At 57.5% G+C, this 27829-nt stretch overlaps 1 protein-coding gene across 1 annotated transcript in view; it reads left to right on the top strand.

Annotated features, from left to right (window-relative positions):
* The window catches only part of HS1BP3 (HCLS1 binding protein 3), a 40513-nt gene extending 13549 nt beyond the window's left edge, over positions 1-26964 (top strand). The window contains exons 4-7 of the mRNA XM_032652972.1: positions 2127-2346; positions 13966-14129; positions 15555-15690; positions 19700-26964. Of these exons, the coding sequence (XP_032508863.1) occupies positions 2127-2346; positions 13966-14129; positions 15555-15690; positions 19700-19964 (785 nt within the window). The 3' untranslated portion in view covers positions 19965-26964. The remainder of the gene's footprint in view (positions 1-2126; positions 2347-13965; positions 14130-15554; positions 15691-19699) is intronic.
* The last annotated feature ends 865 nt before the right edge of the window (positions 26965-27829 follow it).

Here is a 27829-nt window from a genome sequence, read left to right as displayed (position 1 = left end):
GGTCCACATACCCGCTGCCGCCCAGAAGCTTCAGCCAGGCTGTTGAGGCCCATGGGCCTTACTGCCGTGCTTGGGCCAGGGTGGTGGGTGGAAGAGGCCTGGGACCCAGCCCTGGAGGACTGACCATCTGGGTGCTGGATGGGGCTCACCCAGGGCCCTTCTCTGTAGTCTGAGCCCAGCCACTCCCCGCCTAGCCAGCCCCCTCCAGAGCTCCCCCCACCCGTACACACGCCTCCGCCTCCCACCAGCCAGGCCTGGGGGCCTGCAAAGTCCGGAGAAGGCTGTGCTCCCACAGCCAGGCTGGTGCCCTGGTCCCTGGGGACACCTCACTCAGCTGGTACCCCTCACCGAGAGGGTTGGAGCGTGGCTCCAGGCAGCCCCTCCCACCCAGTGATGGGAACCTCGAGCACTTGCAGTCCAGGTCCCGCGGGCTCCTGTCTTCCCGCTAGTCCTGTCTGTTGGATGGGAGTCGCCCGGCTAACAGGTGCTGGTGAGAGTCACATGCGCAGAGCTCGCCACACAGGAGGCGCTGTAGAAGCGATGGCTAACGTCTCACCCCCACTCACACCTACTGGACTCAGAACGCTGCGGGCGTGTCCCCGTCCTGCACCAACACCCCAGGGCAGGGGGAGCGTGGGGAGGGCTCCCATCCGGGGGTGCGGGGCACTCACCGCATTTAACTCTTTTCCCGAGTACCGTGAATCTCCTAGTTTCCCAAGACAGATGGGAATTTTTCAGAAGAAAATTAACAGGAAATAAACCAATTTTGAAAAATAACAAGGTGGGGAAATAAAAGCGGAACAGGTGAATGCACGGAAAGCCGAGCCTGGTAAGACTGCAGCACCGGTTTTCTTCTCTCCTTTCCCACGCCCCCCACAAGGGTCTTCGGGCTGGGGTCTCTCCGGCCCTCCTGTTTACTGAGGTCACAGCCCTCCGCCCTTTGCCTCTCTCTGGGTCTGCGTTGACTGTAGGAAGGGGGCCCCAGCCTATCCGTAGCTGGAAGAAACTCCCCATCTCCTGGCCCTCTCTGTTACGGGGAAGCAGGATAGGATGGTCTGACTTTCCTAGCCTCTCCATGCCTCAGTTTCCTTATCTGTAAAATGGAGGAACAGATAGGATCTCTCACGTGGGATTTTTGCAGTATTTAAATGAATCTGTACCCGTAAAACTTTTTATTACATGATGCTTACTCCATGAAATTGACGGTTCATGAGATTTTGAATGGGATTTTTACATTTGTCCCAATAAAATAACAAAGCATAATATAATGCAACGTAATCATTATCACTTAGTTCTACATACTGTGTCAGTATACATATCACATTCTATGTGCCAGGCACTCTGGGGCATATAGGTGGCTTCTTTACCCACAGGGTCATATACTTTGTAAGTAACTGCTTTCAAAAATATGCTATTCAATGAACTATTTAGATAGAGATAAACAAGTAGTCTAAACCCACGCTTCTCAAACCATTGTGGGGAAGGACTGACTTTTTTATTCCCAGTCTGTCACAAACAGCATTCTGAGGTACTGTGGACGTTTCTGGATGCTTGCTCCGCCTTTCTGTAGTTACCTTGTTGTGGACACCCGCCTATGGACCACACTTTGAGAAGCGCTTATGTAAGCCAGTTCGTAGTGAAGCCATCACAGTGCGTTCTCGAATCTTCCATGTGCTCGCTGAGCAGTCACTGAGTTCCTAGTCTAATCACCCAGACCCTCGGAGCAGGTCTCCAACCGTGGTTGGCAGAGCTCCCCGATGGGCTCCGCAACTGCAAAACGTTTCTGGAACTGTTCTGTGGGAACCCACGTACACTGGCTGGCTTCTGCCATCAGCCCGAGGACTGTAGCCTGTCGTCCCAACAGGCCCTGGGCTGCAGAGGTTCAGGAACTGCTCCCTCTGTCTTCTGAGGCTCCCACTTGTAACTGCTCCACCCCAGGCTTTGCCACCCCCATTCAGACCCACCATCCTGGTCCCAGGATGCTGCAGGAAGCCCCCAGCCTCGGGTGCTGGCACTGGAGCTTGCGCGCCAGGAAGTGCCTCCGTCCCGTCCCGTCCGTCGTCGTCCCCCCCACCCCACCCCGCCCGGTGGTGGGTGTCAGGCGCCCTCTCTGTCTCCCTCCACAGGTACCAGATCCCCTGGGGCTGCGGATCTCAGCAGCAGAGATTTCTCTGTCCTGGACACAGACAGCCAAGGGGGGGACGATGGGGATGCTTTCGACTTCTTCCAGCAGCAGGACCGAGTGGAGAGTGAGGGTCTCCCCACGCTGGACCAGAAGGGCCAGGATGCAGGGAAGTCCTCAGAGGACGAGGCAGAGGAGGCCCTGGACCCTCTGGGCATCATGCGGTAGGTCTCCTCTTCTGGATGGCCCCCCCGTCTGGTCTGGCTTTCTCCAGGCTCCTCCCTCCCTCCTGGGAGTCTGAGGAAACCGGTATCCCTGGGTTATTGCCCCTAGGGGCCTGGTACTCAGGGAACTGGCTCTCTGCTCCTCCCAACATCACCTGGGTCTTTGGGGCTCAGCCCAGGTATCTCCTGCCCCTCCCTGCTCACAGGGTGGCCCCCCGCCCCCCAGTTCTGCACTGAGACCAGGCAGGGCTGCCCCCACCCCTGGCAGTTCAGCAGCCCAGGAGGCCTGGGTTCTCAGTCCAGCTCGTCGCTGACAGCCTGTGACGTGTGACGCGTGACTGGAGCTCCCTGGGCCGTGTCCCGCTGCCCTGGGGCAGCTGCTGTGTACCTTGGCCCTGCCTCCCCAAGGCGGTTGTAAGGCTTGGGGGGACTGGTGACCCCTAAGCTGCTGACTGATGGAAGGAGATAGAGTGAGCCCCAGGGTAGACTGTGTCCCCTTTACACGTGCACACTTGCACACACACGTACACACACACGTACACTGGAGAAGAAGAGGCAACTAGCTGTGGTCTTGATGGCCCCTTGGTGTCCTGACTCTGTCACCTTCCTGTTCCTTCTCCTTTCCTGTCCCTCTGCCTGCCTTTAGCCAATCAGTGAGCTGCTCCTGAGCCCCCACTGGGGGAGCACCCTGAGCTGGGGGAGGGGCTGCAGGCTAGATGAGACCGGAGAGCCAGACCCCAGGCTCCCCAGGCCCCTCCGATGGGCACAGGCTGAGGCGTTGGGCAGGACCTCCCGACCAGAAGATGAGGGGGAGCCTGACAGACTCAGCCCGCCTCCCAGGACCCTCACTTCTTGGCCCAAATGACCAAGAAACAAGGTGGGAACTGCTGATTTTGAGCACCTAATACGCGCCTGGCATTGTACTTTGCACTTCGTCTACTGTGTCTCATTGGCAGCCTGCCCCGCAAACAGCTGTTACTATGCCATTTGACAGATTAAAGAAACTGACGTCTGCAGAGGCCAGGTGCCTTGCCCGAGGCATGGCTTGGTGGCTAATGGTACTGGGGTTCAAACCGAGCTCAGGGTCCTGTCCTGGACTGCGGAGCCAGACTCCCTGGACCAGAATCCCGGCAATTTACCCCTTTCCTTCAGTTTTCTGCAAGGAAAGCAGGATAATGATAGCACCCATCTTTTGCCGCTCTCATGAAAATTAAGTGAGTTAGACGTCATGGCCCCATCTTTCTGCCCCACCACCTCTGCAGAGGTGGACAGACCACAGACCCAGAGTGACATTCTCTCTGCCTGTCTCGCAGGTCCTGTTCCAGAAAGAAATTAGAGCCAAAGAGAAATCAGGCAGGGACAAGTTCAACTTAAACAGCATGAAAAATACAGTCCAGAGAGCACTGCCCACCACCCGCAGGCCTTCCTCTCCTAGTGGGGTGTGTGAGGGTGGGCACGTGACGACATGTGGCTGCAGGGTCACTGTGAGACCAGCCTGGAGGGCACGAGGAGTCAGACTTGGGAAAGATCCCAGGTGCTTGGGGAGACGGGGGCCAGAGCCGGAGGTCCTGCAGCTCCTTGGTGCCAGGTGTCAGGCCCTTACAGCACCTCCCACCCCCACTGGCCTTGTCCTAGGAGGGGGTCAACGGCCTGTGGGAGTGACTGTGAGGTTATGTCGGGAGAAGTTCGTAATAGCTGCTCCTTATCAGCCTTGTGCGACCCGAGGGCCTTGTTGGGCTGTATTTGTTTGAACTCAGCCTCTCTGTTATTCTGAGTAACCACATGTTACTTGCTGCCAGACTGCTATGGGCTTGCGTGGTTTGTGCCAGCCTCTGGCTAAAGGACGTGCTTAGCAAAGCAGCTCCTTTTTTGGGTAGGAAAACGCTCTTTGGGGTTGGCAAGGGCTGCCTTTAATTCCCTGCTTACTCCAGTAGCAAATGGTTGGGTGAGGTGCTGGCTGTCAGGGGACCCCCTGCGCCCCAGCACCATCCGCAGCTCTGCACTCGGGGACCTCCTTTCTGAATCCGAGGAGAGCTGAGCACCTAAAAGGGATCCCGGAGGCTTTTGACCTTCTGCCAGTCTTTCTTTTAATACCAATGTGACAATAGTCAGTGCTGTTGTCTCCACTGGGAATAATAACAGCTAACATTTTTTGAGAGTTTATTAAATGCCAGGAACTGATTAGCATTTACATGAATAGATATTTTCTATTCTATTTCTTTTTTTTTTTTAAAAGGTCATGACTCAACCAAATTGCTTTCCAGATCCACTGTGGGTCTGGTTTGGGAAATGGTGCCCTAGGAAGCGGGTTCTGGCACCGGGCTCGTTCTGTGTGTGAGGAAGCTGACATTTGGAGTCAAGTAGCTCATCCAAATTCATCCAGCCCCAGATGGCAGAGTCAGGACTTGGTGTCACCTCCCTGCCCTGTCCCCGGATTCCAGCCTCCCAGCAGATTGGGAGGCAGGCAGGACCCTAGAATTATACCCCCTTCAGAGATGGGAAAATTGAGGACAGAGTTGCATGGGGACTTGGCCAGTGCCTTGTGTGTGGCAGGGCCCTGCCTTGAAGTGAGGGTGTCCCCTTGGCCTCTCCTGGGACTCCCAGGTGGGCCTGTTGACTTCTTTGTACACGGCTGCCTACCCGACCCTCTGGTGAGGAACACTCTGTTCTTTGCAGGAGACGTATGCTTGGCGTGCGTATTTCTCCATCCTGTGCCCTCAGTTCCTGTGCGGCTGCGGCTGCGGCTGCGGCATCCTTGCTCTCCCAGCCCCCCACCTCCCTGAGCGCCCATCTGGACCGGATGCCGGCCTTCCCCAAGCGGCCACGTTTCCAGGCGGCAGGCGCTGGCCCTTCCTGCCGTGGCCGCGCCGGGGCGCTGTTTCTCCACTGTGGGGTTGCTGGACGGGCGGGGGCCACGGCACAAAGCCTGGCTTTCCTTTGTCTGTAAAACCTGGTTTTGATTAGGGAAGGACGCACTGCTGCACGCTTAGAAAGTGCCTCAGGATAGACAAAGCCCTCGCCGCCTCCAGATCCCTCGCTGCCACGCTCCTCTTTTCGGAATTTTTGTGTGTCCCTGTCCCGGCCAGGCCATGTAACTGCAGACATAGTACACATGCCTTTTTCCACTCCGCTCTTGAACTACTGTCCTCACGATCGGTTTCCATGTGGAACACAGTTTTCATGTTTAACTTTCTATTTTAGAGACTTCACAGTCCTGAGAAAGGTGAAGCTCTCCCATAATAGTGTTGCCTTCTGCTGGAAATACTCTGCGAGGAACATTTTAAATTGTAACTCAAATAATGTATGATTAGTGTAGGAATATTGAAAACACCGTTAAAAGCCCTTTCATCGTGAAAGGTATACACTTTTGGATATTCATGTTTTACTACCAAAATGGAACTGCGTTATGTGCGCCATTCCATAATTTGCTTTTTTTCAGCTTACATGCTGGGTCTTTCCGGATCAGTAAAGAGACTTGTACATTCTTAACTTGGTGCTAGCCCATCAGGCTGATGTGCTGTAAATGGCATTCCCAGGCCCCCGCTGGGGGACACTGTGGTGTTTTCCGTAGGTTTTTGCTATTACAGGCAATGAAAGAACTTGATCATGTATGGAGTGTTTATTCTGTTGAGCTTTCCCCCCAGTCACCTGACCCAGAGCAAGGTCCTAAAAGGTTCTGCTGGGGGTCTTGGTTGTGCCTCTCCAGTGAAGGGGTCTTTAAGGACTTAATTCCCCTGTGTTGGGAAGTCCTCCCTGCTTTTCCAAACCCTGCCCATCCACAAGGCCCGCTGCCCCCTCCTCTTCCCCCAGTGTCCAGGGAGCTCCCCAACCTCCAGGCCCCAGGTCCCTGAGGACCCTCAGCTTCCCAAGGGACAGGCTGGCTCCTGCAGGATCACGCTTTCCTGTAAGACTGGGCTTCCTGCTGTCTGCTCAAAGGAGGGGGAGCCAGCACCCGGGGCCCTGTGCCGTGGCCTCAAGTGGTGAAGCTGGACGTTTCTTTGGAAAGTGAATCATGTGTTTTGTCATAAATATTTATACAGATTTTGCTATATCTTTCATAAAATAACCGTATGTGTTTTAGTATAAAAATATCTTGCTTCCTCTATTTGGATGGAACGGCTACTCTGGGATCATTCTGTGGTTCTGAAGACTTCCGGCACGCTGCCAGGCGCCCCCAGATCTACTAACCCAAGATTTACTTATCTCCCCCCCAGCTTTATTGAGATGAAATTGACGTGTGGCGTGTGTAAGGTTAGGGTGCGCGACGTGATGATGCGATACACCTGTGTAGTGTGACATGATGACCACAGTAAGGCCAGCCATCGCCTCACCACCATCTCCAAGATAGAGAAGCGAGGCGACCCCCAGGGACAGGAGCTCTGCAGGGACAGCTTGGCCTCACCCCACCTCACGAGGTGCCCCAGGAGCTGCTCCTCCTCGGACGCTTCTTGCTAAGTATCCCGGCTGTCCCTTTTGAGCTTACGGCCCCTTTTGGGTTCCAGGATAGAGCCCGGCCGGGAATTCTGCACCACCTGGAGCTGGTTAGAAATGCAGATTCTACCTCAGGCTCCCTCGAACCTGGATGGGGCCCAAGAACCTGTCTTTTAACGAGCTCTTGGCATGCTCCACAGGCAAATTCATGTTTGAGGAGCCCCCAAACCGAGCTCAGCAGAAGTCTTGGAGAAGCAGGAGGACAGTGATGCAGAGAGCAGGTCCACCAGCCGCCAGGCTCTGCCACTCACAGGGGTTCCAGTAGGCGGGCTCAGGGAGGCCTTTCCTGTTACTCTCAGCCCGCGGCCCACCACTGTCTCTCGGGTCTCCCTCTCTGGTCTCCTGCTGGAGGGCCGTTCTTCCTGATCACTCTCGGGGCTGTGAGCCAGGGCTGGCGGCCTCGCGCTGTACCTCCACGCACAGCACTTAGCCTCGGCCCGTCTTGGGTCCAAACAAGGAGCGTGCAGGGGGCACGGTGGGCCCCCTCGTCTCACCCTAGAGCTGTCACGGTGATTGCAGCATCAGCTACCGTTAGGGGTGACCACAGCACCCCCTACAGGCATGGGTTTCCCCATCCACGGCAGTGCCCAGAGTCTGTCCTGAGTGAATAGAAGTGTCAGGGACAAACACATGGAACAGTGCCTTCCACTTTTCTAACTGAGTAGCAAGACGCTTTGGTTCTAGAGAAATCTCATACAGGACCCTGATATATAAAACAGACAGAAGTAAAGTTGGCTGGGTTGGGACAGGAGTGGGGACTGGATCTCTGCCCCTCAGCCTCAGGCCATCTCGGTGGCGGCCCTGGGCAGCTTTGCAGAAGGCCAGGGCCCCTGAGCGTGGTTTGAAGGCCACTGGATGGAAAAGCAGGAAAGCCTAAGATGTGTGGTCACCCCAGAGCAGGGCTAGCGGCTGACTGTCCCAGGTTCAAGTCCCGGCTCTGCCACTTAGCAGCCGGTGGGCCCTGGGTGGGTTGCTGAACTTCTCAAAAGCCACAGTTTCTCTCTTTGTAAATTAAAGTCCAGGCCCAGTGATTGTAAGGGTAAAACGGGATGAAGTACAGGAAATTTCCTTTGTATGATGTTAACACTATTTCAGGTTTACTTTGCTCTGAAAAAGCCCTTGGGTGTTTAAAGTACACAATTGAAATGGAAAAGGCAGCTTTTCCATTTCCTGTCGTCATGCAGATATCAGCCTCGTGTGTTGTGCACACAAGGGCCTTTGCCTCACCTCCAGCGTCTTTGTGGTTATAATTGAGGAGCCTCTCCAAGATCACACGGTCTGGGGCATGGTCCAAGCCGGAGCTGCGTCCTCTTGACTACTGGTCCAGGACTTACCCCATCACCCCCAGACCGAGACGCCCACCTGTGCCAGGTGCCCACTTCACAGCCCCGGTCCATTTGCTCTCCATGGCGGGTGATGTAGGGGATGGGTGTTCTTCGCCGCAAGGACCACCAGCGTCCACTGGTCACGTCAGCGTTCGGAGTATCGTTGTGGGTATTGGAATAAACGAAGACTGCGCAGATGAGAACACGCAAAGGCCACTTATTCAGAGCAGGCCATAGCAGGGGGCTCAGCCACCATCACCTGCGTTTGGGCAGAGACTCACAGGCAGGCGGGGAGCGGGAAAGATTTCTGGTGGCAGAAGGGGAAGGCTCGGGTCTGCCTGACTGGAGACTATTGGCATGTGAAAGCCAGAGGCCTAACCAGAAGTGGGGCGGCCTGCAGCCTGCGTGTTCGCTTGGGGAGCATAGTTGCCTGTCGCTGGGCCTAATAAGCGGGAAGCAGGGTGTAGACGAGGGAGGCTGGCAGTTACCGATCAAGGCCCGGCCACTGGGGCCATAGCTGCAGAGACTGCCGTGTGGCTTCCTGGGCCGGTGGCTGCAGGTTGTGGGTTCTGTTTATATCTGGCCTGGCGGTTGCCTGTTTGTTCATACGGTCTGTCGGGGCCGCTGTGGGTGTGATCAGGGTTGGGAGTTTTCCTTTCAAGCCGGGGGTGGCAGAGCCCCTTCAGCCGGGCCGCCCTGGTTTCTTGGTGCTGCTGCCGTGGTGGGTGAGGGGCAGCGTTTGGCCGCCCCTGTGCAGAGAAGGAGAAATGTCATCCCCCACAAGCTGAGAAGAGAGAGAGGTCCCTGAGGTCCTGGTCCCTCGCGGGGCGGTGGGTGCCCAGCGGCCTGGAGAGTCAGGCTGGGGCCGCTGAGAGTGTGACTTGTGGGAAAGGAGCAAATGATGGGCATCCAGGGCAGCTACCTGGACTGGCCGGTTTACTTTGTAGAGCCCAGAATGGAGGCAGTTGGGACAAAACACAATGTGAGCTAGACATCCTCAAGCAGCGCCTGTGATCACAGGCCTCTGCTTTGCCCAGCAGCGTACAGGCTCCACTTTGCACCTTCCAGATCATTCCTTATTCCCACTGAACAGATAAGGAGACACTCAGAGGGTGAGATGACTGGCCTGGGGTCGTACACAGGTTCTCCTGCATCCGCCTCCAGGGGGTCCTCCCTCAGACCGGTCATAATGCCCCCATCCCCGGCCCTGCGGGATGTGGCCCGACTTCCCCTCAGACCCTCCCCCTCCTCCCTCCATGCACCTGCCGTCCAGTTGTTGGGCACTTGAACATACCAAGCCCTTCCCACCTCAGCGTTTTCACGGGTGTCTTCTCTCTGCCTGGAGCACAGCTTTCCCAACCCTGCTCACCCTTCCTCCGGTGCTTCCCTGAATCCCCTGGCCCAGCGAGGCTGGTGTGGGCCCACAGGGTGAATGCCTGTCCTCCGTGATTGGCGCGACTCCTGTGGCCGGGTCGCAGCGGAAGCCCGTTGCCTAGCGCTGCTGCAAATCACATTGTCCTGGAATGAACGTCACAAGTTCATTTACTGGCACTCCGAGAATTTTCGCTAATGGAAAAAAAAAAAAAAAAGTGAATTTAAGATTAAAAAGTGCTGTATTTTGAAGCAGGAACGTTACACGCTTGGAACAGAGTTGATTTCCGTGTCTGATGTAGTATCGCCCTGGCTCTGAAGGTAACAGTCATGTTGTCTGTGAGTCTTGGCTTCAGCAGGATCCACCGTCTTCTGCTTAGTCTAGCAGATGCCTCTGCGACTCAAGTGTACTCAGGACCTGGGCCCTTGGTCCCCATTGGGGATCTGTCACAGGGGCAGGTGCATCCGGGAACACTGACACGAGCCCCCCGGGTGGCCGGAGGGGAGGACGTTCTCGTGTCAGTCCCTGTCACCAGAGCCGCCTGAGCCCCGTGGAGCAGGGCCGCGCCTTGGCCTGTCAGAGCTGTCAGCTGTGGCACCTGCTGCCTGTAACTCATGCGCGCTCCCCGCCCGCCTGCAGGATGTGGCCTGGCCTGGACATCTGTCTTCTATCAGGCACACACAGCAGGAAAGCTGACGTCTGCGCGTGCACACGCGTGTGCACTGCAGGAGCGCGGTTCGATGTGCCTGCACCAGTCCAGGGATCTCCCCCCACCGCCGCCCACCCCCGACCTCCTGCAACCCGTGCTGTGCGGGAACCCGCACAAGGTCGGCAGCTGCAGTTCCGTCCATTGCAGACCCCACTGTTTGATGCTCAGTTGCCCCATCCCTGGTGACAGGAGTGTGATCGCACCAGCCTTCCTTTGGAGGAGGGAGAAGGGGGGGCATCATTTATGGCTCCGTGCAGAGGGTGTGCTGGTGGCGGGCACAGCAGAACTGGGTGGTGTGTCCTGCGGGCACCCGGGTGGATGCGGGTGGAAAGGAGCTGAGGGGGGACAGAGGGGGCGCCAGGACCGTAGCCGTGTGTGCAGTCTGAGTCCACGCTCACACGATGTGTGAGGGAGGGGAGGGAACGGGCTTGGAGTCTGAGTGACTCACCTGACATTGAAATGCCTGTCCTGTCCCTGAGTCAGAATCTGGCACCATCCTAAACTTGTCCCTTCTGCCCACGGGTCACTTCAGCAGTCCACATTTATCAGCACTTTGCCTTCTGACGGCCTCCCTGCTCTCATTTTCCCCAGTCCGGGCCCTGGTCGTTCCTCCAGGAACCAGGAGCAAAGCTTCCACGGGGCACTGGGTTCCCGGTGGTGCCCAGTCCCGCAGCCCCTCACAGATTGAGGGTCTCTCTGCCTGTGTCAGTCTTCTGCCCTCAGCCCCACAGGTCACTGCCCACCTCTACACCACCTCCCCTAGGAAGCGCTCGGGCTGGGTTGGCTCCTTCCTTGGGGCTCCGGCTATCACGGAATGAGTGCCCTGTGTGGTGATGACGGGTGTATGTCTGTGACCCTGCTCGGCTGTGAGCTTCTGGGGACAGTGCCAGGTCTTCCTCACCTCTGTGCCCTCATCACCCAGCACAGGTTCTTGCCCATGGGAGGTACTTCCCAAGCGCTGGCACATAGAATTCACTCCGAGTGAAAGGATGAGCTTTTCTTACGGGAGGGCCGAGGGGCTACTGGAGAGACCAGCTGGGGTGCCTGCGAGATCCCTGGAGGAGGAGCCGTGGGGTAGAAGGCCTCTGTCTGAGATGATGCTGGCCGCCCCTCTCTCTTCACTCCCTTTCCCCCCATCCGTCTGTCTGTCTGTCCATCCTTGCGCCACCCCTCCACCCATCTGTTCTTTTGTCTAATATTTATTGAGTGTCTGCTCTGGACCAGGCACACTGCTGAGTCCCCAGAATTTGGGGCTAAACCAGGACAGGACCCTGGGGCTTTCAGCCATCAAAGCTCCATGTTTCTTCTTCTTCTTTGTCTCCCCTGGAGACGGGTCGGGGGTAGTCGGGGAGACGGAGGATGGCCCGGGAGGAACGGGGTGGGGTTCAGATGGTGCCTGACTGAGCAGCCCCATGGGCTGTAGAGTCGCTTTATTTCAGTTCGAGACACAGAAGATAAAAAATGTCTCCAGGGAGAAAAACAGGAACATTCATCGGATTTGAGAGGAAAACTCACATAGCAGGAAAGCCAGGCCTAATTTGTGCTCTCCGAACCAGAAGTAGGTGCAAGAAGGGAAATCATTGAAATCTCTGCCTGGCTCCTCCAGAGATAATTAATCACGTCTGTCCGTTTACTTCCTTTGTTCTTCAGACCCTCCCTTCTCTCTGTGCTCCCTCTGATTTCTGGTCGGTGGGAAGCCCCCAGCCCCTGCCCCAGGGGGCCAGTCTGCTGGGGAGGATGTGTGTGTGCCTTCCCCACGGGTGGTTTCAGAGCTGCCGGTTCCAGTTCCGAGCAGGGTGGACCTGCGGACGTTGGCTGCGAGCTCCCTGCTGGGGGCTCCCCGCCCTTCACTGCTGCAGCCCCTGCCGGGTGCAGAAGCACAGCCAAGCAAAGGGCGGCTGCGACGGGTAATTGAGGGACAGCCGTGGGACAGAGCCCGCAGCCCCCTGGCTGGTCCAGTGGCTCCCAAACACGGCCGGTCATCAGAGTCCACAGGGACACAAGCAGCTCCCGGGGCCTACTGCTGGGGTTCTCATTCAGCAGGTCTCGGCTGGCTATGGCCATCTCCAGCTGGCCTGCCCCGAAGGCCAGGGCTGCGTCGGTACCCGCTTACTAGGGGTCATTAGAGCGGCGCTGGCCCTGCCTGCTCTGTGAGGCAGAAGGGGAAGACACCCCAGGAAGAGCAGGACACCCTGACTCCTTAAGACGTGTGAGGAAGCGCAGATGAAGTTTCTGGAGAAGCCCAGGCTCCCTTCACCTTGTCCAGCACCACAGGCAGGGCCTGGGGATGGCACCACAGCGGAGGTGTGGCCCTGGTGGCCTGTGGCCTGAGCCCATCTGGCTTGTGCCCGAGATGGAGAAAAGTGCAGGGACTGGGGTGTGGCCACTGAGTCCCTGGCCCTGCCTGCCGTGTGGCCTTGAGCAGACACCCAGCTTCTTGAACCACCGTTTCCTCGTCTGCTGAGAGAGATCTTCCCGCTGGGGCCTTGGCCCTGAGCGCCGAGAAGTGTTGGTCCCGCGGCCTTCCAGCAGGTGCAGCCTCACCTTTCCTAGCTTCTCCCCACCTCCACCGGGAGACTGAAATTCTAGCAGACATCTAAATCCAGACTGTGGGAACAGCCACCTCTGAGCGCCCTGGCCTCCTACACCCAGGGCCGTCCTGCTGCTGTGTTTATCTGCTGCTGGTTAATCTGTGCGTTGTTTACGGTGGTATCAGCCCAGTTTGACTGCATAGTATCGCCCGCATGGGCTCAGCTGGTGACCTCGGTCCAGTGGAACGGCCCTCCAGGCAGACAGGCGCACGGAAACCCCACTTCCAGTTAGAAGCTTATTTCTGTTGTTTGCAGGAAGCTTAAAATGGCTAATTTAGGCACCACCAGCAGGGCTCGGATCACCTTGTTAAAATAAAACCAAGTTTGTTTATTTCCTGGCGCCATACCTTCCAGTGACGTGTGTCGATCTGCAGTCTTCAGCTCCCTGAAGGCTGACATGTCCGCTGTGTAACCACCACCCGGATCGGGAAATAAAGCCCTCCTGGGGCCCGAAGCTTCCTCGAGTCCCCTCCTGGTTTCCCACAGCAGTGTCTGGCCCCAAGCAGGACCTTGGCCAGTCGATGAATGAGACGCAAAGGGACCCAAGGGGTGCAGAGGCGACTGGGGCTCTGAGTAGCCAGAGGGGTTTCCCGAAGGAGGTGATGTTGGCTCAGTGGGACTGAAGTGTTTTCTGGAACGACAGAGGTTAGACCGCTCAAGGGAAGGGGGGATGTGTGGGTGGAAACAAGGGAGCATTGACCAAGGCTGCCTTCTGTTCTCCCCTGGGTCCAGGCCCTGAGGTGTGCAGCCTCACGTGCATCCATCCCTGTGTCCGAGCGGCTGTCGGTGGCTCTGTGATGAGCCTGGCCCCCGGGGTGCTGAGGTGGAGTGGCCTCGCAGCTCCGGAAGGAGGGCACGGCCTGTGGCCTGTGGCCTGTCCTGCTGGCCCTTCAGGGCTGGAGTCGTCTGCAGTCAGTTGTGTAGTCCAGACAGCCTCCTGCCTGCCACATACCCCACAGCAGCCATGGGCGCAAGGCTGGGCTGCTTATGTAGCAGCGTGTCCCCAGCTCACTGTCGCTCCTTGGAGAGCTCCTATGCGACACAAGCTCAAGCCTGCCCAGTGCCTGTGTGGCTGGCCGGCAGGGCTCTTGTGAGAGGTGCTAACCTGGAATTCTGTCTGTGATTCCCCAGCTCCAAGAAGCCCAAGAAACGCCCGGAGGAAGTGGCCGTGAAGCCCAAACCCTCGCCCTGTCTCTCCATCTTTGATGAGGAGGTGGACCCCGACGAGGGGCTCTTTGGCCCGGGCGGGAAGCCCTCTCCCCGGAGCCCCGCAGAGGACGCGCCCCCCAGGGACTGTAAGTAGAGCCCCGGGGGTGTTCCTTTCACTGTCGGTGTCTCCCGGGTGACCCAGCCAAGCTCTGCGAGCGGCTTTGGACCCACCACACGTGAGCAGGACGGCTCGCCTGTCAACACGCTGCAGATGCAGTCAGTGGAGAGATTTTCTGCTGGAGAAATCTAGTCTCACACCTTGTGTCCCCACATCGCCTGGAACGTTCCAGGGCTGTATGTTTATTCTAATCATCCCTCAGAAGCAAAGAGTGGTTTTCTTCGCTGCTTTGAAAAGTGTGGGTTGTGACTGGTGTAGAAGTACCTTTGTTACCTCTGCAGCCAGATGTGGGCACCAGGTGGAGAGTGGACGCTGGCCTGCCTCCGGCCTGCTGGGGCTTTGCATGACTTGGAGTCTAACGAGAGGCTCTGTGTCCCCTGCAGGGACCCCGAGGGAGGGTCCAGCGCAGAGCTGGACCAGGGAAGCTGAGCAGCCTTGGGACTTCCACACTCGTGCCTGTTCTGACCCTTCCTATCCCCGCCTGCGTTTGCATCCAGGGTAGGGAACTGATGTCACCCATTAATTCAGCCTGCACCAGGCGCCCACTGACGGCCAGGCACTGTGCTGGGGCCGAGAACACCTGGATGAGGGAATCACAGTTCTGGCCTCAGGGCCTCCCTGAGGGAGACAGGACATCTCCTGACCATTAGAGGCTAGCCTGGGCCTGTAACAGGTCTTAGCAGGACGTCCGTGCTTGTGGGGACCCCAGGGAAGGCTTCCTGGGTGAGGGTCAGGTGGAGGAACTGTACCTGAGCTGGATCCTGAAAGGTCAGCGGAGTTTGCCAGGGCTGCTGACAAAGCACATTCCAGGCGAAGAAGCTGCAGTTACCTTTCACGAAGGGCAGCGTTGAGCAGTGGAGATGGGGAGAGGGTGGGGAGTAGACCCCGGCTCCTCGAAGGCAGAGGCTGTGGTCAGAGCCGTGTCTGCTCACCACTGCATCCCAGAGCTGGCAGCCCCGGGCCGGTGGTTGGCGCTCAGTGAGCGCTTGTAGGAAGACTGGGGTGCAGCCCTGGGGGCTGAGCTAAGAGATCCCACTGGCCGGGGCCATGGGGAGCCCGGGGTGTGAGCTAAAGAGGCTGTTTCCTCCTAAAAGCAGTGGGGAGGCCGCAAGGACTTGAAACCGGGAGGGGTGCCATCAGGTGGCTCTGGCCCAGCGTGGAGGGAGGCGGGGGCCGGGGCTGCAGGCCCCCGTGAGCACATGTCTCTTGCCCCACGTGGCCCCATTCCTCTGGTACTTCTGCAATCTGCCTTGCAGACCGAAGCGACAATATTGCTTCCTGTCTCCTGGCTGTGCCAGGAGGTTGGGCCAGACTCTCTCCACCCTGCACCCCGGAGGCAGCCAAGGACAGGCTAGGACTTCTTCTGACCCCTCTGCTGCTGTCTTCTCCGCAGCCCTGAAGCTGTTTGACGATCCTGACCTCGGCGGAGCCGTCCCCCTGGGTGACCCCTTACTGCTGCCAGCCGCCCACGGGGGTGGAGGACCCACGTCCCGCCCAGGCTGCAGGGAGGCCTCCGAGGAGCTGTTCAGGTACCATCTGTCCCCAGTGCTGCTTTACCAGGTCTGAGAGTGGCCTGGACAGAGCCAGGGACCCATCCAGTCTGGGGGCACTTCACCATCCTTGGGCTCTGAGGGAGGGAATCCCGACCCATCAGAGACAGGAGCCTGTGGGTGGGAGCTGACCAGGAGGCAGCAAATGGGGTGCGATGAAAGGGTTGGGTGGGGGGCTGTCAGCAGCTCATCAGATTCTAGAAAGACAGGACTTCATGTATACAAATAGTGTATATAAAGAATAAATTATGTGATTGCACGAGCAAGTATAACTGGCATCAGCAGGTTTGGGAACAGATATATAAAACTGACTTGGTAGCACACAGCGCACGTCGGGGGAGCAAAGTGCAGATGTTCTGGGCAGTGGCAGGCACCCGTCGGCAGGCCTTATGGAGGGGAGAGCGAGGCTTAGCCTGTTATGTGGAGGTCGATTGACAGAACATGTGCACACCTGACCGCCGCGAGGTGTGTGCTGTGTGTCAAGCAGTATGCTGGGCTCTTTACATGTTATCTTATTTAATCCTCACAGCAGCGCCGCCTCCCACCCTCACCCTCCACGGAGGTGCTATTTTCTCCTTTTTACAGAAAATGGAGGGTGGGAGAGGTAACTGGCCCAAGGCCCCCAGCTCCCAGGTGACAGGCGGGGATTGGAACCCAGGTCAGCCTGCCTGTGTCCCATCCTCCCACCTTCCAGAACTCTGAGCGCTTGGAGGAGGAGAGGCTGGCAGCTCCGCCTCCCACCCCGGGGCCGACAGGCTCTCCCTGGGCTTCTGCTCGTGCTGCTGCTTCCTCAGCACGCTGGGTACTGTGCGTCTCTGCATCGCATCATCTATGTCCCCAGGAGGCAGGCCGAGCCTGGCCGTCTACGGGACTCTGAGCTCTCTCTTTCCAGGAAGAGTTACGTGGCGCTGGACATGCGATCCCAGGAGGCTGTCACCACCCCCCCTCGTTAGCAACCGCGGGCTGTTAGCCTTCCGAGTGCCCGCCGAGCCTGAGTCACAGCGACAGCTCCTTGTCATTACATCTCCCCATGGCCCCTGGCAGCTGTTCACGCTCATCCTGTGTCCTCACCGCTGACACCCAGGCAGCAGTGCTCCCTGGGAGAAGCTGGGACTGTTGTTATGTGCTTCGGGGTGACACTGAGGCCCAGGGAAGCAGGTCAGCCCCGGGGAGCCTCTGCCGTTGCCAGGACTCAGCATGTCCTAGCGGGGCAGACCCAGTAGGACCTTGGGGCGTCGTTTATATTAAATCCATTACACTGGCACTTTCCAGCCCATGTTCTGCAGAATGCCGGTTTGGGGGGTTTGAAAGGTGTTACCTTCAAATGGTTTCTGTGGCCAGATGGCCGGGTTAAGCAGGACTTTCCAGGCCTTTAGTGTGTGGGCACGCGTGGCTCAAGGGCGATGCCAACGCAGCATTTCACATTCCGGTTGGTCCCTGGGACCCTTTCCTTTGTAAGGCCTCCTACATCCCACAGGGCTCTCTGGGAGTCACTGCCTTAGAGAATGTGAGTCCTGTGACCCTGCCTTTGCTCTGCCAGACATCTGGTAAAGAAAGAATTACCCTCTTGAGAGCAGGAACCATATTTTATTTTTCTTTGTGTGTGTCCTGGGACTATGCAGGTGGTAACCGGGCTTCCTTATGATAAACTTTCTAATATTCATCCATCCATCAGTGCTTTCATCACCCCTTCATTCCACCACTGGCATCTGCCATCCCATCCTGAGGCAGCATGGAGGGGCACTTGAGCTGGGTTTGGAGGCTGAGAAACCCCCGTTCCCTCTTGCTCTGGGGCCCCAGTTTGGGTCTTTAGTCAAGTTCTGCAGAGACCTGGGGAAGAGGAGTGGCCTCAGTGGTTGACCTCACACCTGCAGGGCCTGGAAGGGAGGGGAGCTGGACCTTGTGTCCGTGCGACCTGTCTTTACCCGTGACTCAGGGAGCCCAGTTGGAAATAGGGTGCTTGGCAAGAGATGCTGTGTGGCCACCTCTATCCCGGGTGTGACTGCCCCACCTTCTGCCTCAGAGCAAATCCAGCTCCTGATTCGCTCCAAAGAGTCATTGCTTTGCCAAGCAGTATAAATCCTGAACTCCGACACAAGCTTTTAGCTGCTGCTTTGTTTCCCTAAGGGCCCCTGTTTGAGGGTGATTCAGTCCCCCAGAGCTTTTCCTGGGTACCCAGCCTCCAGTGGAGGACACAGGACAAGCCAGCACCTGCCCCAGGGGGGCTCAGGGAAGGGCAGCACTTGGAGGGAGCGGGGACACAGCTGAGCTGAACTTGCCAGGAGGAGCCAGCCTGTCCCAGGGTGATGCCTCCTGGGATTGCCTGGAACTCACTCTTTCAAGGCCTGGCTTGGGTCAGTCCCTCCGGGTCTGGAGGGACACCTTTTGCTCGCTTCTCTGCCATCTGTGGGAGGCTCTGAATTCTCCCCTTGGGGCCTATGCCGCATCACAGGAGGCTGACCCAGGAAGCAGGCAGGGTGACCCACTGCCCCTTCAGTAGCTGCTACCTGGCAGGCAGCCCTTCCCGGGAAGGGCACCTCCACCCTCATGTAGACCTCTGCCAGGCCCTGTGGTGCCGGGAGTTGTTCTGGCCAGAGGTGCCTCCCCTCTGCTCCTGCCTTTACTCAGCCGTGCTGCGGTCTGAGCTGGAGCCCATTCCCAGATAGGGAGACGGAGGACCAGGCAGGTGGGGTGGGCTGAGGCCACCGAAGGAGTAGCAGGATGAGGGAGGGAACCGCACTCCGCCTGCCGCACTGCGAGTCTCTGTACACGGGGTTGTAACCCTGTGGGGTGATGCCGCTCTTCCCATTTGGCAGATGGGAAACCAAAGCTTGGAGAGGCCAAGTGGCCTGCACGAGGCCCACCGGTCTTCTGCCTGCAGTGCCTCTGCCCTCCTTCCCCTGTCCCCAGCTAGCTGTGGGCCCCAGGCCAGGCCCTTCATCTTTCTGTGCCCCAGTTTTCACATCTGTAAAATGGAGCTAACATCTGCTACCAGACAGTGTCTTGTGATTACTCAATGAATTAATGGATGCGGAGAAGGCCGGCTGTGGTAGGTACCCAGCCCAACGTTGATTGGGTGGGCGGGTTGGGGGATGGGTTGAATGGGTCTTTTCGCTGTGCATCTGGTCTGCAGGAGTTGAGTCCTTGCACAAGGAGCTGGCAGCAAGAGCTCCCTCGGGCAGAGGGCAGAGCGGGGCTGCCTTTCTTTCCTGCTGTTCAGGACTTGGGCTGGTCCTGAGTGACCGTCGCACTGCTGCGGCCTTCAGTTGCACCAACAGGCTGTCAGGTCCGGGGCGTGGCGGAGCCTTGGTGGCTGATGGCCGAGGCTGGCTTCAGCCCTCGGTGGGCCGTGTCTAACGAACACCCGGGTGGCCCACCAGGGGACACTGTGGGCCGGCAGACCCCACCCCACGATGGCTTAGAGCCCCTCATTCATTCTTTCTCTGGCTGAACTTGGCCTGGATGAGAGCCCAGCATCCCAAGTCAGACTTACTGTTTCCAACTCAGGCCGGCCACATGCTTTCACCTCAGGCAGGTGGCTCGGCCTCCTAGGACTTGAGCGTCCGCATCTGCAGGGTGAAGATTGTGCTGTACCTCCCCAAGGGTTGTTGAGGATAGCAAAAGAGAATGGGTCTAAAGTGCGTGGCCCAGAGCAGGAGCTCCGTATGTGACAGCTGTTACTGTTATTTCTTGAAGGGTTGAAGGAAAAGTCACCTAAAGGAGCCAGCTTGTCTGGAGTGGGGTCACCCGAAAAGCAGTCCTGCAGAGGCTGCCAGGGGGCCGGCTCTGCTCGCGCTGGGCTGCGGGGTTGCGGGGAAGGAGAGCCCTGCCCCTCAGTTCCTCCCCGGGGGGGCGGATGGGTGGAAGGGCGAGTCTGGGAGGCGGGGGGACCGAGCCCAGTGCCCTGCAGGGGTGCCTGCCTTGACAGGGGGCACCTTGTCCCTTTTGCAGGAGATTGTGCTCAGGGCTTCTCCCTCTGATTCTCTAGAGTCGAAGAGGACTTGGACCAGATTCTGAACCTGGGGGCTGAGTCCAAACCCCAGCTTCAGCCCCAGCCCAAGCCCAAGCCTCCAGTGGCAGCTAAGCCAGCGCTACTCAGAAAACCAGCTGTTCCCCCCAGGGCGGGTTCATCTGAGGCTGTGGCCAGGCAGCAGAAGCAGCAGCAGCAGATCCAAGCCATGGACGAGACGGACATCTTACAGTACATCCGGGACCACGACACGCCTGGCCAGGCTGCCCCCAGCCTCTTCTGACCGCCCCCAAGCCCTGTGCTCTTCCTGAGCCAGCAGCCTCTCTCCTGTGGAGAGGCACGTAGTGAGGTGCAGACTTGGACCTGTAGGGCCAGAACCTCTATTCCCAAGAGAGGGAGGGTGGAAGCCGGGTCATAGGACCCCTGTACCGCCTTTTTCCTTTTCCTCAGCCCTGTGGGTTCGTGGAATCCTGCAAGATGCAGAGAGCAAGGTCACTATAGGAAGTGGAGCCTAAGTTGTCTCAGCCATGTGGATGTGGAGGGGAGAGCCTGTGGGGATGCCTTGCTAACCAGGAGCCCAGTCCCTAGGATGTCATGAGACTGGGAGCGCGGGGGGCCAGGGAGGCTCCACTCGGGGCGGGAAACTTTGTGCCCACTTGTGCCCACTGGCTCTGCCAGCCCCAGCACGTGCCCACCGGCTCTGCCAGCCCCAGCACGGGAGGGAGGGCTTGGCCAACCTGGGGTTTGGGTGGGAATCTCTAGTCACCATGACTCCTGGAGGCTTGCAGGCCCTGGCAGGGTCCCCAGTAGAGGGATGCTGAGTGGGTGCCCAGGAGAGCCTGGCTAGGTGGGGTGGCCCAGCCACCTCCGGTTACCAGGTGCTAAGCACGGTGCCTTCCCAAGTGTCAGAGCTCAAGGGAGACGTCAGGCCCAGCCCTGTCCAGCGGACACACCGAGTATGTGACTGGTGTGTAGATGGCCTGACAATCCCCATGTCTTCCTCTCTCTTCCTTTCCTAGGGAAGGCCTGGCCAGACCACGGCCTCCTTGGGCCTCTGGCCATAGGGCCAATGTCCACCGTTACAGCTTTGAGCACAGGTGTCCCTGCATCCTTCAGGGACGCCTGTGGCTGAGGTGCCCATCCTTCTCACGGCAGGCCTGGGCTGGATGCTCTTCGGCTGCTGCTTGAAGGGCCCCGTCTGTGCAGCGGTGGGTGCTGCCAGGCCTTCCCTGTCCTCAGGGTCTGGATTTGCTCACTGGCCTTCCCCCAGTGGGAGCCTCCTTCCCGGGAGAAGGAGCCCTGTGCCGGGCAGGGCCAGTGCCTTAGGCTTCTCCCCGACGCCTTGCCCCGGCACAGGGTCTGAGCGTGGCGCATGTTTAATGCAGCAAAGAATGCCTCTTTCGTTGTTGTTGTTTTTGATACAGTCTTCATGTTCAGAATTCGTTTTTAAGGAAGCACAGGTTTTTAAGAAAATGCAACCGCTGTCGTCCCTTGGGTTGTGCTGCTCGACAGAGAGGATTGGAAGGAGGATTTGGGATGAGGACCCCAGGCCGTTCCCCATCAGGGCCAGGAGCCAACCCTGATCCCTCAGGGATTCTGCCGGAGCCAGGCCGGTGTTGGCTGCCCTCAGAGTCTCTAGCACCTGCTGCCCCGTGCCAGGACCTGCAGGGCAGGTGGGGGCGCTCAGTCCGGTTTGTCCCGCGTCTCACGTCCCCCTTCCCCTCCACTGGTGCCAGCGTGAGAGGAAGTAGGCGGCCCCGGGGACTGAGAGCCTAGTTCCTCCTCCCCCTCTGCCTTATCTGAGCCCCGAGGGCAGCCTCCCTGGGGCCCGGAGCTGGCTCCGGGACAGCCTCAGCCCCCAGCACGAGCCGCCCCGCTTCTCTTTCGCCGCCAGGCCTTCACACCCGCACGTCACGCTGGGGTCCGCACTCTTGCCGACTGCAGGAAGGCCTCCGAAGGAAGGAGCAGGTGGTGAGGCGATGGGCTGCCGTGGCCTCTCTCTCCTCCCTGTTCTCTCCTCTGGGCCGCTCCCTCCCGCCCCCAGCATGCGACATAGGGGAGAGGGTGCAGCTGGCAGGTGCCCGTGGGGGGCCACAGGCGGAAGCTGCCACTGCGGTGTGGCTTCGCCCACTGCTAGCCCGGCCTCCTCCCTGGCGGCCTGGCGCTCGGACACCTCAGCAGAGATTCTGATGCTCCGCGGCGCCGCAGGTCTGTGACCCACCAGCCAATCTGTGACCTCCAGTCATCCAACAAAGTCCGCGTCGGTGGCTCATTCCCGCATTTGTTAGTGGCGACCTTTTCTGACCCCGGGCTGATGGGTGTGGGGCACTGTCTTTACAGCCCCGGGCTGATGGGTCTCAACAAGGGACGCTTCCCTCAAAGGACCTGGGGTATGCCAGGCCTCGCAGGCTGCTGCTGGATGGGGCAGGGCGAGGGCAGAGGGAGGATTCCACTGTGTGAACTGAGGCAGAGGGGCCAGAGGCCCCGGCCTGGTGGGGTCATCCGTCAATAACTGCTCAGCCAGGACCTGTTTGGAAAGAGGACTTTTCCCTTCTCCAGACCTCACCTCTGTCTCCTCAGGGTAGGGACTGGTCTAGGCTTGAACTGGCCTTGAAGTCCTTTCAGCTTTGACACAAGACAGCCCCGCCGAATAAACCCGTCCATCCGCTTCCAAACCTGTCCTAGCCTCCACTCTCCTGCCAGGGTCAGATTCTGAGATGCTGCTTCCTGCCCGGGACCCAGAGGTTCTTAGCAGACAACTCTGCAAGCCGACGTCCCCCAGAGCACTAGAAATGGGTCCCCGGGAGCCCCGTGCAGGGCAGTCTGCGAGCCCACGCCGGCCTCCCTCACCACTCGGCTTTGGAGCTCGCAGCTAAGCTCAGATGGGGGTCTTGGCTCCCAAGGACAAGCAGCCGGGTCATTCTGAGAAGGACCACGCAGCCCACAGGCCTGCAGCGGAGAGTTTGCCGTGGGAGGAAAGTGAACTTCACTGGGGGCAGCGTTTGTTTGTTTTGCAGCTGTGTGAGCCCCGTGGACAGGATGTGCCGGCTGCTCTGGGGGCCCCGCTCCCACCCCCCATTTTTCCTCTCAGGAAGCCGGGAACTCCAGCCACTTCTCCTGGAAAGTCCCCATCCTAGTGTCTGTCCCGGCCGGGCCGGGAGGCGAGCTCCGCTGGGGGAACCCACCCTTCCACACTCTGGTGTCCCGTGACCGTATCAGTGCCACAAGTCTGGAGCCCAGCCTGCCTCTGTGCGCTCTGGGGCTGCCCCGAGGCTCGAGCCCTCACAGCAGACGCGGATGAGGCCGCAGGGGTCCAGGTGATTTGGGGGCCCTACGGCCGTCATGCCCAGCTGCCAGCTTGGTGCCGATACAGTCCGTGTGGTGGTAGGCTTTCCTTTGTCTCTGGGGAGACCCGGCGTGGAAGGTCACGTTCGGCTCTCCAGCTCACCAGCTGCCCAGATGAGCATATCCTGCGGACGGGAGAAGGGAGAAGAACCACCAACACGGCACTTGGATGGTGGCCCTGGCTGGGCAGCAGGCACCCCCCAGTGCTGCCGGGTCTTTGTGTGGGTTGAAGGCCACCCAGAGCAGGCGTGGTCGACACTCAGAGCCCCTTTGAGTGGATGATCTTTCAGTGTCAAGTTGTGGATGGTGCCATTCAGTGCAAACCCTCATCACTTAAACAATTCCCTTGAGGCCTCACGGTTGGGGGTAGCCGACCAAAGGACCAGGCTCTGTGGGCCTGGAGGGATCTAGGTTCCGGTCCAGCTGGGCTATCCGATGTCCCCTCACCCTGCAGTGCCGAGTGAAGAGACTTCCCTGGGTTCATGTGAAGGGCCGGGTAGGCTGTAACGTCCTATTCATGCCTGAAGGACTTTCCTTGGGCTGGTCACTACAGTTCATCCCAGAGGGACCCCTGCCCAGGACCAGCTGCACGCTAGTGAGATGGGGCAGGCTGAGGATGGCTGGTTAGAAGGCACTGCCAGCTTCCACCCAGCCTCGCCCACAGCCCCGGGCACTGACATTGACTTCCAGGTATTGTGCTACGTAAGACATGGTGAAGGGGACCCAGGTGTGCAGCACAGATGCTCATCCCTCTCATGGCTGAACCTCTGGTTCTGGTTTAACACGGCGCTGGCCGCCGGTGAGAGCTGAGGGATTTCATTTCTCAGGTCACACTCAGGATAAAGCCGCACTCCTGGAGCGGGGATCATGGGCTCAGCGCATGGCCTCAGTAAGCAGGAATCCCTGTTGACAACTTTCAGAGGTGCCGATGCTTCTCTGCTAATTTGGCAAAGAGCAGCAGCCTCTAAATTCCTTTTTGAGTAAAGCTGGGGTAGCTTTCTCCAGCCCAGCCAGCCAATCCCGTCTGTTTCCTCACATGCCGAACGCATCTGAAAACACTAAGCATTTAATGGCACCTACTGTGTGCAGGCACCATGACATGTGGAACATGGGGAATCAGGTGGGTGAGGCGTAGTGAAAAATGCAGGTCAGCCCTTCTGGTCTAGAAGCTCCCCATCGTGCTTGGGCATCAATCAGTTTGATGAATAAGTGCATACAAGGAACAAGAAAAGTGCATGAGAAATACAGGGCAGAGCGGCGGGTGGCAAGGACTGTGTAGGCGGCACAGCTCTGGTGCTCAAGAGAAACAGAGCAAGAGAGACCAGGCCAGCCTGGCCGATGAATGTTTCCTGAGCACCTCTGGGTGCAGTACCTGTTCTAGGCACGATGGAGGACACAAAGATGATAAACCATGAGTCATCAAAGCCGGGTCTACCGTGAGCCACGCTGAACTGTAGGTTCTGTTCTGTTCTTTGGGCCTCCTGCCCAAGCAGCAGACACAACTAGGAAAAGCACCTCCTCCCACGCAGCCCTCTCTGCCCCTCCCCCTCTGCCCCCCCCCCAGCAATGCAGTGTTACATGCAAGGTGACCCCAGCTCTTAGTCACTGTGTTAATTTCCTAAGGCAGCTGTAGCAAGTACCACAAACTGGGTGGCTTTGAACAGCAGGAATTTATTCCCATTTCCGGAGGCCAGAAGTCTAAAATCAAGATGTTGGCGGGGCCGCGTTCGCTCTGAAGGCTCTGGGGCGAATCCTCACTTGCTCCTTCCAGCTTCTGGTGCTTGCTGGCAATCCTGAGAGTTCCTTGGCTTGTAGCTGCTTCACTGCAGCCTCTGCCTCTGTCTTCACACAGTCATCTCCTCTGTGTCCTTTCTGTGCCTGTGTCCAAATTTCCCTGTTCTTGGAAGTAAACCAGTCATTAGATTAGGACCACCCAAATCCAGTATTACCTCATTTTCCCTTAATTACATCTGCAAAGACCCTATTTCCAAATAAGGTCCCATTCACAGGTTCCATGTGGACAAGAATTTTGGGGGGACACTGTTCCACCCAGTTCAGTGCCTCAGGGTCTGAGGCTGAGCTACTTGAGTGCAGAAGTGATGACTTTCATATCTCCTGTATCATCTTCCGGGCTTATTGGGTGCCATCTGGTACCATGTGGTCTTGGGGCCTTGTTATCATACAAAATTTGGGAAAATCACCCCACCGCTAACAACCCTCCCGGGACTTTGTACATTGCTTGTGTCCAGTGGCGGGAGCAGGACACACCGAGTATGTGACCAGTGGAGCCCCAGGGCCTGACACCTCTGGGCCATTATACACCCTTCCCCAGGGCAATGGTAGGCTCCAAACAGGTCTGATTACCCGTGTTCTGAGTGGATGAGATTCACGGGTAAGCCGAGGCAGGCAGCGTCCCATTCTGTCCTGTCCACGCCATGGCCTCTGTGGTGCCTCCTTGGGCTTGTATTTCAGCAATACCCTGTCATCCCCACACCCTGTCTGAGGAGGGGACAGGTCGGGGAGGGAGCTGGGAGGGAGGTACCTTTGTTGGACACTTACCCGGCGCCAGGGTTAGATTCCTCTCATTTGCAGCTGCCCCCAGAAATGCCCAAACCGCTTCACTTCAAATCTTAGTAAGAATGACTCTTTAGAGCAACACGTAGCACAAGATGGAGATTCAGCAGGGCTCAGAGCCGTCCTGGCTGACAGGGGGCTGTGACTCCCTCCCTGGAGGGTTGCAGGGCTCTAGAGGTCTTTCTGGGGAGCCACATTGCCTCCTGCTCGGAGCCCTGGCTCAGGAGTGGCCTGATGGCTTTCCCAGGTGTCTGCCCTCCCCCTGACACCCACCATCCTCTCTCTGAGCCCCTGAGGAAGATGGAAAAGGCTTCCAGAGAGTGAGACCTGTGGGCCAACTCCCAGGCGCCCGAGGGGGTGTCCCAAGGCCTCGGCCTTCTCAAGTTGGTTTTCTTCCCTTGGCAAGATTGCTCTTGGCTTCTCCGTTCGTGTGTTTCTGTTTTTTCTTTTGGTTTAATAGCCACTCGGCTCATTTCCCGCTAAGAAATGCTCTCGGTCCCAGAGGGCAATTTTTAGAGTAGAAAGTAGCACAGCTAACTTCTTGTCTACCAGTCTCTCGGACCATCCCGAGCAGCAGAGGCGCAGCTCAACCCGGTGCTGGTCTGAGGGCTTCCTTCTACTGACCAGACAGTTGAGGGCTGTAGTTAGGCTCGGTCTGGTTGTATGGGTGGCCCTAGGATTGGAACCCTGGCCTCACTCTCTGTATAACATAAGCCACAGGCATGGGAATGGAAAATGCTGCAGCACCTTGCGTAAAAGGTTTGGCAGTTTTTTAAAAAGCTGAACATAGATTTACAATACAACCCAGCATCTCCCCCACTAGGAATGTACCCAAAGAGAAAGGGAAACATGTCCACACAAAGACTTGTACACAAATACAGCAGCTTTATTCGCCATGGCCCAAACGTGGAAACACCCACAAAGTCCATCAGCTAGTGACTGGATAAATAAAATGTGGAATAGGCACACAATGGAATATTATGCAGCAACAAAAAGGGACGACGTGCTGACACATGCTACAACACGGGTCAACCTCAAAAACATTACACTGAGTGAAAGAAGCCAGACTCAGAAGACCACATATTGCATAATTCTATTCATATGAAATTTCCAGAAGACAAATCTACAGAGACAGAAAGTAGATTAGCAGTTGCCTTCGGTTGGAGGTTGACGCAGTGGCCAATGGACACAAAGGATCTTTTTTGGGGCTGGGGAGGGGATGGGGAACTGTTCTAAAATTGGTTTGTTGTAATAGTTGCACAATTCTGTAAATTTACTGAAATCACTTAATTGTACACTTTACGTGGGTGAATTTTAAATTATACCATTAAATTCTACCCCAATAAAACTGTTAAGAAAATTAATGACTGGAAAATGAAACAAACAAATAAAAAATCCTTGGGCAGCAGCTGGAAGGGTGGGCCAACCCCTGGCTCTCCAGCCTCCTCGCTGTGTGGCTCCAGGCCAGTTACTTACTCTCTCTGTGCCTCAGTTTCCTCACCTATAAAATGAGGGTAATAATTGTACCTGCTTCATTAGGGTAGTTATAGGGAGAAAATTAATATTTGTAAAGTTCTTTGATCAGTACCTGGTACACATTATATGTGAATAATCAAAATTCCATTGAGTTGTTAGTTGCTTATTGTGCTGTAAGGAATTCTAGGATTCCTCTCGTGATCTAAGACTGAGAACCAGACCTTTGGGTAGAAAGGGAAGCCGCCGGGGGGATCATGTGTGAGGGTGGGTCACTCTATGTCAACCTCTCGGCCTCTCTGAGCGGAGGTGTGCAGAGAGAGCGAGCACAGCCTGCTCCTGGTGCCTCACAGGGTGGGGATCACGAGAGATGACACATGCAAAACCATCGGAGACCCACTAAAGGGCCCTGGCGCTGAGGGGCCTGGTGTCTGGGGCCCCAGGGAGGTGACCAGGGTCCTAGATCTGGATGGGCCATGGAAGGTTAAGGAAGATGGAAATAGCCGGAAACGAGCTGCTGAAAAAGATGTCATTCTGATGAATATTCCTAATAACACCAGTGGGGCTGTGGCCCCAGGGAGCTCATCCCAGCAGCCCCCCACACTCCAGACTTGGTGCAGCTCTCCCAGCACCATGGAGACAAGGAAATAAACACCACTGGCTTCCCTCTCCTGGCCCCTGACCTTTTGTTCAGAGCAACTGGTGGGGCGGAGCTGGGAAGGGAAGGTCAAGGAGAGTTTTCTGGCAGCCTTGTGG

The sequence above is a fragment of the Phocoena sinus genome, chromosome 13 (assembly GCF_008692025.1).
Source record: "Phocoena sinus isolate mPhoSin1 chromosome 13, mPhoSin1.pri, whole genome shotgun sequence".
Lineage (NCBI taxonomy): Eukaryota > Metazoa > Chordata > Mammalia > Artiodactyla > Phocoenidae > Phocoena > Phocoena sinus.
This window is presented reverse-complemented; position numbering and strand designations above follow the sequence as displayed.